Source organism: Tubulanus polymorphus, chromosome 6, assembly GCF_964204645.1.
Source record: "Tubulanus polymorphus chromosome 6, tnTubPoly1.2, whole genome shotgun sequence".
In the NCBI taxonomy this organism is placed as follows: Eukaryota; Metazoa; Nemertea; class Palaeonemertea; order Tubulaniformes; family Tubulanidae; genus Tubulanus; species Tubulanus polymorphus.
In genome coordinates this window covers 10,123,846-10,134,044 of record NC_134030.1, presented here as the reverse complement: position 1 = coordinate 10,134,044, position 10,199 = coordinate 10,123,846, and the positions used below count along the sequence as shown (strand labels likewise).

Genomic DNA, 10,199 nt, shown 5'->3' with positions numbered 1-10,199 from the left:
TTAAGCATTCGCTAAAGCATACTAAAGCATTTCCTGCAGGCTTATCAGCGATTTGCTTGACCAGACACAGTGCCAGTGAACTTTGGCGCAGAGAAATAGGCGCTTTACAATCGTTTAATATTATTTTCCTTATTACTATTATCATTATCATTCTTTTTCCATCTAAGGTCCTTGCGACAATCGATACCATACGATGGAACATTGTGACGAATGGGCGTACGGCGGTCATTGCGACCACAATGTCTGGATGAAGGTACATTGCGCAAGTTCCTGCAACACGTGTCACTGTAAGTTCTCGAAAGAAAAGAACACGATCTAAACCAACTAAACGTAAACTTCGCCGTAAATGCTTATGTGAAAGTTTACTGAGTTGACCAGTACCAAGAGGATGTAGGGGTCCATGTCAACGAACATATTATCTTTGAACAAGCATTATCAATGATATTATCAAAGTAACACGGCGTTTAGATTTCAGAGCAAAAACAGTCATTACGGCTTACGCAGTAGACTTCGCTTAAGTGATGCCCGAGTTGGATGTTATGTATTTCATGATATATAGTGTCACAAAAACATTCAAAAAAACATCCGAGTTGAACGGTTATCCGAGTTGATCGGATCCGACTTGGACGGAGTTTACTGTAGATATATACCTTAAAATTCGCGAATACCTCCAGTAAGGCTGTAGTTTCCAATTTTAAAACATTGTAGAAATTTGCAAAATTAAGGTAAACCTATTTATCAAACATTACCACAGTATTTATCTTAAGTTTTTCTGTTTCAGCGAATGAGAAAGGGTCGTGTCCGAACGACTACAACGACATTGACTGCGAGATTTGGGCGCATGCCGGTCATTGCAGCGAGCCGTACGCGGCTAGCTTCATGAAATTCCAGTGCGCCAAGTCCTGCAACTCGTGCGAACATCGCGCCAAAGAACAGGAGCGGTTGAACCCGACAGAAGAAGAGGAGGAAGCAAAGGAAGAAGACAAAGGAGGGGATAAGGAAGAAAAGAAAGAGCACCACGCGGAAAACGGGGATAAACCGCCCCCTGACGGCGACGAGAAAATCGACGATTTCGACGAGCCATAAACGACGCGTTTTCGCCATGAATTTCCGATAGATGGCGAACGAGCACCTAACACGTAGTAATAAATATACTTGGAGAGCTTACTGATGATAGAGATTAGGCGAGTTCGAAATAGACCGCCGACAAAAGATCATTATAGATATTGGTTGTTGATGAATTTCAATATATTCAATAGTAACGTAAATGAAATTCAACTTATACCAAGATAGATATTATCGCTATAACATTATATGAATATTGTATATTTTTATATATCATTATAATTCGTACGATAATTAATTCGATATAGGTCTGGTCCGGGAAGGCTACGATTTTGTATCGAATTGTCAATTACGCACGAAAAAAATAATCGATGCTTTTAGCAAGTGCCTGGTAATTAGTCGGTCTTGTAAATCACTGGATATGAATGCGATACCATCCCGGGGATAAGTAAAAAACGTATGAGGGCAGAGTTTAGTCTTCCGTTTCAACGAATCCGCCTCTAACAATATCGAAATCTATCAAACTCCCAGACGTTATCGAAATCATACAGAAATGTTCAAATTATGATACATCAATAATACAATTCAGCGGTTTATTTCCTCGCATCGACTGAGATTTCACTTTATCTTCCATTTTAAAGCCACTGACCCATGCAGTTCCTTGCGGAATTGAGTAAAGAACCAGGAGCCTGTTGCACAGTCGTGACTTATGTCCAAAATTGTGGTCTTAAATCTTAAGACTGGTCTATGCAACCGGCCCAGTGGCGGATCCAGGGTCAATGGCTAAAAAGGGTCACCCACTTAAAAGATTAAGGGCCTGTTCTGAGCTTCGTGGCAATTTCGTTGTTAACATACACAATTTTTTTTTGATTTACCGGGTGTTCTTTTTCGCGAACTAAATTACTTAAGGAAATTACAGGTGATTTTTAAGATCTTTTAGAATTGATAAAATAGCATATTGCTACAACAAAATGTTGGTATTTTCTTTAGTATTTTCGATCTTTCTTCCAAAAATTATTCAGTCCGGAATATTTGAAGATGGTATTTTAAGGGGAGGTTTCCGGACCCCGCGGACACCACTGGATCCACCACTGACTACGGTTAGAATTCATTTTCGATGTTTCGACTGTTGAGTTGAGTCCTGAATCCTTTGAAATAACTGATTTTAAGTCAGTATCCACTCATAACTCACACACGCGGAATCGGACCCTGGGTCGAGCTCTACTTTATTGTTTGGCCCATTCACACGTAACGAACTAGGAAGTATTGAACTGATCTATCCATCTTCCCGCACTCTTGTTCACTAAGCAGGGGCGGATCTAGCCTAAAGGTTTTGAGTACTGCTCAGCTGTGGAAGGGCTCCTATGTTATAGAACATTTTGAATTCTAAGGGCTTTGAGATGCAATCTGAGTACCAATTTGGGGCTCCTTTTCTGTGTCCACAAGATATGACATTTTGACAAAGAAAAATTATTCAGTAGAAATAAGAAGTTTACCCATTTTCGATCATTCAAATTGACCATTTTAGCCTACTTCTACCAGAACTTGAAAATAGGACACCTCTAAAATCGCGAGTACCGCTCAAGTGTTAGGAGCGGTAAGCTGGACTCGCCCTGCTAAGACTAAATGGAAAATTACCAAAAACCTAATGTGCTAACGAGGCAGGAAATAAAGACTGCATGATTGACCCGATAACGACGAACGTTCGAAATTTTGAAATAAAACACGCTAATCTGCATGACACAAAAACCGAAAAAACTTTGCCTTGTTTCTTGGAACAATAGCCCGCCCTGTATCTTTGCATCATCGATCACAAAAATGTGCCTCCTTCGTCTTTGTTTCCCGCGGTGTTTCGACCCCGTGAACTGGATTTATCCGCGTTTTGAAGATTTACCAGGCATTTCTGATGTCATTTGTCTCAACGGATCGTTTCGCGAACTTTGCGTAAAAATCCTAGCTACTGACTCACCCAAACCAGGTATGACAACAAATCTTCCTTCGTTCGGACTTTTTGATGAATATCTGTATGTTATTGAACGATTTTTTATGATCTTTTAATCTTGCTATTTCAGCGTAAAATGAAGTTGATGCTCATTTTCTGTAGTTTGGCCGGTAATTATGTGTTTTGATTTCAAGCAATTGTCGGAATTTTGTCGAAAGCTGTTTAAATGTTAATTGTTTATTGAGTCGAAGTTTTACGTAACTTGTAGTTTATTGTTAATTGTGTCAGAAGAATTACACAACTTGATGTGACATAACAAAATTATGAGTAAACCCTAAAACTAATATACTAGCGCGGTTACAGAATAATTTGCATTTGTCTTATGATAATTTGAATTCAATTCTATTTCTAATATCTAACTGATATTTCAAATCGATTTAATCGAGAAATGGCATCTTCTCCTTGTAGTAATTGTTGATGAATACAACTAGCTTTATTTGGATCGGTTATTCATCCGATTTTCACATATTTCGGACTAAAATTCCAGTCCTCTCTAGGTTATTTCTATTCGAATGAGAGCATATAATTCGTCTAATTTTTTTGTCTAATTTGGACAAAATGTCCCAGTCCCAGGTGGTCCGAATTAAGCGAGTTCTACTGTATCGAAATTGAAAACTTGTTTGCAGTATTACTGGTGCCAGCTCTAACCCAGTTTGAAGACGACGATGATTTTCCTGATTTCGGCGAGGCTGAAGCCGCCACGGAAAAACCTACACGACCTTCGATTACTCGAGGTACGTATTACGTATTAGACGCAGCTTGTAAGATCGAGCGCGGTCAAGGGTTTCGGAATGCTTCGTTTCGAGTGCCGTGCGTTCAAAGAGTGTAAGACTTTCGCACTCTAAAAAAAGAATACGTGTATTCCAGAAAATATTCCATAGAAATTGACCTGTCGTGGTTACAGATATTCTGTTATTTAGGTTTAGATCTTAAGGTATTTATTTGTAAGATCTGTTGTTTATCCTTTCACCCAAAACCTGTGAAATTGCACATTTCTATGCAGAAGCAAATCGTTATATCATGCGACTGCCTTCAATTTCTTATACGATTATGCGGGCAGTTTATATGTTGATAGTAAAAATCAATTATGCTATTGATTACAAACTTTCGAGGGGCTTAACCCAATGAGTGAGATTGAATTCACCAATCATTATAGTAATTTGACTAACACGAGAGAAATCCCACAACAATTCAGCCAAGCAAAGAAATGATGTAAAATTCTTGAGTAAGAGAGTATATATTCTGAGCAACGTTTCGGCCAAAGACTACAGCCATCATCAGGCGTTTGGTAATTAGCCATCGGTATACCTAATGATGGCTAACAGTCGGACCGTTGCTCAAAATATTATACGAGAATCCCACGATATAAAGACGAAAACATAAAGACTAGTACGAAAATGTTTCCTTGAGCTGGTATTCGACCTATCGACTATATTCTAGTAGTCATGCTCAAATACTATTTTAGTCTCACAACTTTTACATCCTTGGCCTAACTATTGTGTTATCTCGTATATTCATCTTACACGATATTGTGCATATTCTCGACTTATTTGACTGTGATATATTTCGCAATTTTCAGGACCATGTAACAACCGTCACATACGCGACATAGAATGTGACATGTGGGCTGTAAACGACCATTGTCGACACAATCTTTGGATGACGGTTTACTGCGCCAGTTCTTGTAATACTTGCCACGGTAAAGTTCACGTTTTTCATCGCAGTCACTTATCGTTAAGTGGGTTGAAACGACTGTTTTTTGCGGGGCTCAGGAATAAATAGATAAAGCTTTTTCATTATGTGTCTATGGTATTTTGCCGATGTACTTTAATGTACAACCTACAGAAAACCATAGTTTCCTAGGCCCAAAATGATTGAAAATGAACTCATTTGGACTGCGGAGTAAACATCTTAACTTTGGAGCCAAATCCAGAAGATATAATTACATAAATGAAAAGATTAAACAATTTTTTTTTCGTTTCGATTTCATTAGCCTCAGTCTGAAAATAATAGTTCTCCGGATATCACGAGCCCCTGTAGTCAATAAGCACCCTAAATCCCAACGTATTTGTGCACTTTTTTCGAAACCTTTCAGTTCCCCGTAGGGGTTCGTGCCCGAATGACTACAACGAACATGACTGTGAGATCTGGGCCCACGCCGGCCACTGCAACCACCCGTACTCTAAACCGTTCATGCAGTTCCAGTGCGCTCGCTCGTGCAACTCGTGCGAATTCCGGCGACGGCACCAAGAGCGTCTGCGAGCTGTTGTCGAGGATCAGCGCAAGGACGAGAAAACCGGTGAAAAGGTCAACCCGGACGACGACGAAATAGGTCGATTTGACGAACCATAAATGAAGTCCTCTAATTCCTATATCATAACCATTTCCACAAATACAGAGCTTCATTCTAGATTTTTCATATAGCATTTTGCATGTCTACTTTTATCTACATTTTGAAATAAAACTATGTACGTAAACTGTAGCACATCGATGTATGGGGTTGTATATACTTCCTTATTTTCTCATTCGACCGAGCTCTTCGTCTTTTTTCTCGTAACCCAGATTACGAATACGAACGTATGTCGGAACTGTTTGGGTCAGAGAAAAAAAAGTTTTCGATGGAAACCAGCTGTATTCTCATTCTCCCGACACGATATAAGCGGCTCCCGATGGAAACTTCGCGACACTGTTAAGCCGTGTAAATCGCTTCAAAAACGTGTTTCAAAGCAAGTTTGAAGTTCGGCAAGGTTTTCAAAACTACCAGATCCACGAAATGAAATGGAATTCAAGTCGACAAAATGCCTTTTTCCGTTTTTGAGACATAAACCAACGTTTTACGACACTTATCAATACTGATAATCATAATTATAATTACAAACAATGATAGTTTTATTTGCTCATATATACCAATTTATAAAGTATATAAGTTTTAAGTTTATAAGTAGAGAAATAATATCTGCACATCAGAAAACAAAAGACACATCAGCAAGATAGTTTGAAAAAAGGACAGGTTTTAAGTTCGGATTTAAAACAATGAACTGATTCCTTTGATAACTAGGGAAGTGCATAAGATATAAAGCCCTAGAGCCACAAACGAGTTTAGGATCCGATGGACAACAAGTCTGTTTGTGTTGTCTTGAGTCGATCGAAGAGATCTAGTCGCTGCGATGCCCCTGTTTTCTCCTCTTCTGTTGTCGACGTGGATGAGGTTTTTGTAGGTTTTTTTCCTCATCGACTGATGCGGCTGCCGTGTTGGCATTAACTCCGGGTCACTACTGCGGGACGAGTTGGATACGAGAACAAAGCCTTAGATTCATCTTGTAAAAACTGCTCTGACGAATAATCGCAAGGTATGTGACCGTTTTTGATGTATTTATAGACAGAAAAAAACATAAATTCGTACATGTTGTTCTTGGATCGGTCTGATGATTTATATTCGTCGTTGAAATGACGGACACCAGTGTAAAACTCGAAGGAACATTTTCCTTCAAATCCAAACATCCGTGAACGATTTTACGACCGTCTAAGCGCTTTATGGAGTTCGAAAGGCTGGTCAAAGTGAATTGTCTAGTTCACTATGTATTCATTCGCAAAATATTATTTGATTTTGCTATTCCATAGAATCTTGACAAAGTAATAAAAAAGAATGCCTAAAATCTGTATGCATTCTTTCTAAAAATTCTAGGGTCATATATGAATATGAAGCCTTCGTGGATGCTTCTGATATGCAGTTTGGGCCGTAAGTATAGCTTTCAATGAAATGCATTTTAAAGATCGCTTTATATAAAAATGCCGGGTTAAAATATATTTGTATATGTTTTTGAAATATCTGTAGTATTCCTGGCTCCAATTCTGGCCCAAGACGACGATTTTCCCGACTTCGGAGACGCTGAGGGTGGAACGGAGAAACCGAGCAAACCAAAACTTGTCAGAGGTACGTTCTTGTAGGGAACTTAAAACATTAACCGCAGTAGTTTTCGATTCATCGAGTGGCAATCGTGTTTCATCTATACATTAAGCCAATAAAAATTGAATCAAAACAATACCAATCACCGAGTAAAAAATTCGATCTAATCTATTTTTGTTGGGTCTTACGAATGTGAAATTGAAGTTATTTTGACACGACGAAAGATAGATCATGACGCCACCTACCGGTAAATCAGTGTTTTTTTAGCGGGGCTGATCAAAGGGGTCCGGATCCTGACTTACTACTTGATACTCGTCATCTCTTTGCGGGTGGATTTCTTCTAAGATAGCTTACCCTAGTTGGAGGGACCCCACTTGTCCTTGACACTTGGCCGCTTTATTCGAGAAATGCCCTAATTTTCTTCTGGACCTCGGCCTTCTCCCGCCCCTGTTCAAATCGCTTAGCGCTCCGCCAGTACATATATAGATAGCCATGTATTTCCTAATTTCATTTCACGTACGTTTCTTACAGGACCGTGTGACAACCGCCACCCCCGTGACGAGGAGTGCGATGAATGGGCAATCGGTGGACACTGTACATACAACACCTGGATGAAAGTTCACTGCGCCAGTTCTTGCGATTCATGTGACTGTGAGTATTTAAATGTGACACTCGTACATAATCCGATTTCATTTTATATCGCAAAACATCGCGTGTCCCTCTATAAATGCATATCTTTAAATCACACTGCAAACGTCTAGCTAGTAAGAGACGAAAGTGACTGAAATTGAAACTGAGATTGAAAGTAGAGAACTTTCTTTCGAGGTGCCCTTTGAATTATACCTTGTGCCCTATTTTGGGGTGCACCTACCCCTGAATCAGACACCCTATAGGTCCGCCCCTGGAGGCATTACTTCTGTATTATTATGACTAACGAAACTTAAGGGCGTTCTGTGAAACCGGTTGCCGTTTTCCACCTCGACGTTTCAACATGTATTCAAATGGAAACCTGCTGCAAAATCTGCATTTACTTTGCTTATTCTTAGCTTAGTACAATGTACGATTTAACTACGACTGGTTTCATCAGTTCACGGGTTCGAAGTCGAAGGTTCTTGTAAACATCGAACCCGCTAACAATGCCCCCTGCGTAGCGCTCAGTGGGCTGAGGGTATTGAAAAAAGAATGAAATAATTTAAAAACATGTTTAGGCCTATTTGTCTTTTTGTTCATTCAAAATATAGAATAATAATGATATCTTTGATAATTTTTGAATTTTTCAGCTCGTGAAAAAGGGGACTGCCCGAACGATTACAACGACCGCGACTGCGAGCTCTGGGCCCACGCCGGTCACTGCAGTCAGCCGTACTCGAAACCGTTCATGCAGTTCCAGTGCGCTAAATCGTGCGATTCGTGCGACTTCCGTCGTCGGGAACAAGAACGCATGAAAGACGATGATGACACCGACGAGAAAACCGGCGAGGCGCCTCCTTCTGATGACGGGCTCGGAGGATTCGAGGAACCATAAATATCAATTAGGCATTGTACAACTACAGGTGTATATTTAAGTACACGCGTACAAACTTCTGCTGTTTTTTTTTTAATCAAAACGTTCCGATCGATTGAGCCTGTATTCTGCAAAGTCACTCACTCAGCATAATTTCAATATATCTCATCTTGTTAAGCCGATCATAAAACTCATCGGAACCGGTTGCGCAGTTATTGTTTAGATCTAAGACCTTAACGGCTTAAGGCTGGTCTTAGGTTTAATTTACGACTGTGTAACCGGGCCCTGGATTCCAATAGCGCAGTCGTGACCGTGGTCGTAGATTGGTATTACGTTGTTAGATTGGCTATGTATATATGTATATAGAACCAACGAGTCATGGCACAGATTTAAGACCAGTTTAAGCCCACCTACGTATGCTTTTGGCACTTCCTTAAATCTTAGTTCAGTTCAAATGATCTGACGGCACAGATTTAAGACCAGTTTAAGCCCACCTACGTATGCTTTTGGCACTTCCTTAAATCTTAGTTCAGTTCAAATAATCTGACCTTACCTTAGAATAAAATACGAACCTTTCATTGTGGAACTGTCTCACGGGATGAGTGACTTGCAGAATAGAATAAGCGAGTGATCGATGTGTCCGGTAATCGTTACGGCGTAATTCGAATCACATTTGTTCGGACATGTATTTTCATTCAATATCTTTGTTCGTCGACATTTTCTTCATCGAGTTTTTTCCCTCTATCAATCTGCGTAGAATATGACCACGCCTCTATTTCTGTCGCTTTGTAAAAAACAACGGGTCCAAATAAACCCATTAGTTTTACAAATAAGTTTTATTGTCGTTCGTTGCTTTTTTTGTGCGCGGGAATCGATTGGTCGAAAAAGTATTAATTTGAGTAATTCAGGCGACGCGCCCTTGGCTGCAGTAGTGGTAGCTACACTCCAGACGAGGATAGATTTCGCCCCGAGAAATCGACGATGAGATTAAACCCTGAGATTAAAACCCACTACAGAGTACACGAACGAAATTCGTTCTTAAAATTGAAATCGAAAGAGACCATCGTCAGGTTTGAAGAAACGACTACAGTGGAATCTCGGAACGAACGAACCATCGCTTGCTACGTACGATAAAAAATCTGCGGGCTAAATCCTTCTCATTTACAGTTAAAATTCATCGGAAACAACGACCCCTTTTTAGCCCACTTGGGACTTTAGTCCCATCGGACTATTGCGTTCACTTTTCGTCCGTCGTCCGTCCGTAGACGGAATCCAGTTATTTTGGGAAGTTTTGAAGACGCTTCAAGGTAATGTCTTGATATTTGGTTTATACATGTATCTACCCTAGACACATCTTCAGCCCAAAAACTTGCTCTGTCAGAATCAAGATGGCCGACTGGCAGCCATTGCTGTTCGCCAAAATCAGCACTTTTTACACGTTTTTGAACTTTTTGAGGGAAATTTTGAAGACGCCTTGATCAATTACCTTGATCTATCGTATATATTTGAACCCTCCCAGGGCCCATCAGCATAACAAAATCGGGTCGATCGGACTTAAGATGGTCGTCCTAGGACCTTTTAAGTGCCCAAAAATGTCAATTTTGGCCCGAATTCTGAGTCCTGTAGCTTCCTACTTGTTTGCCATTTCTCATTGCAATTGCTGATTGGTATTCTTTGGTAAGGGATGTTTTATACCTGAGATAGGTATTTTTGATCAGCCA

At 40.0% G+C, this 10,199-nt stretch overlaps 1 protein-coding gene across 1 annotated transcript; it reads left to right on the top strand.

Annotated features, from left to right (window-relative positions):
• Nucleotides 1-6,295: 6,295 nt before the first annotated feature.
• LOC141906897 (uncharacterized) lies at nucleotides 6,296-9,311 on the top strand. Its single transcript, XM_074796360.1, has 5 exons — nucleotides 6,296-6,417; nucleotides 6,753-6,806; nucleotides 6,903-7,001; nucleotides 7,506-7,625; nucleotides 8,255-9,311. The coding sequence occupies exons 2-5, from the start codon at nucleotides 6,761-6,763 to the stop codon at nucleotides 8,497-8,499; spliced, it is 510 nt and encodes a 169-aa protein (XP_074652461.1). The 5' UTR covers nucleotides 6,296-6,417; nucleotides 6,753-6,760; the 3' UTR covers nucleotides 8,500-9,311.
• Nucleotides 9,312-10,199: the final 888 nt, after the last annotated feature.

Bases quoted from the DNA above. Each gene is read 5' to 3' on its own strand.
- LOC141906897 (XM_074796360.1), top strand. From the start codon at position 6,761: ATGAATATGAAGCCTTCGTGGATGCTTCTGATATGCAGTTTGGGCC. The intron at 6,807-6,902 runs GTAAGTATAGCT...AAATATCTGTAG, and splicing joins TCTGATATGCAGTTTGGGCC to TATTCCTGGCTCCAATTCTG. The intron at 7,626-8,254 runs GTGAGTATTTAA...TGAATTTTTCAG, and splicing joins TTCTTGCGATTCATGTGACT to CTCGTGAAAAAGGGGACTGC.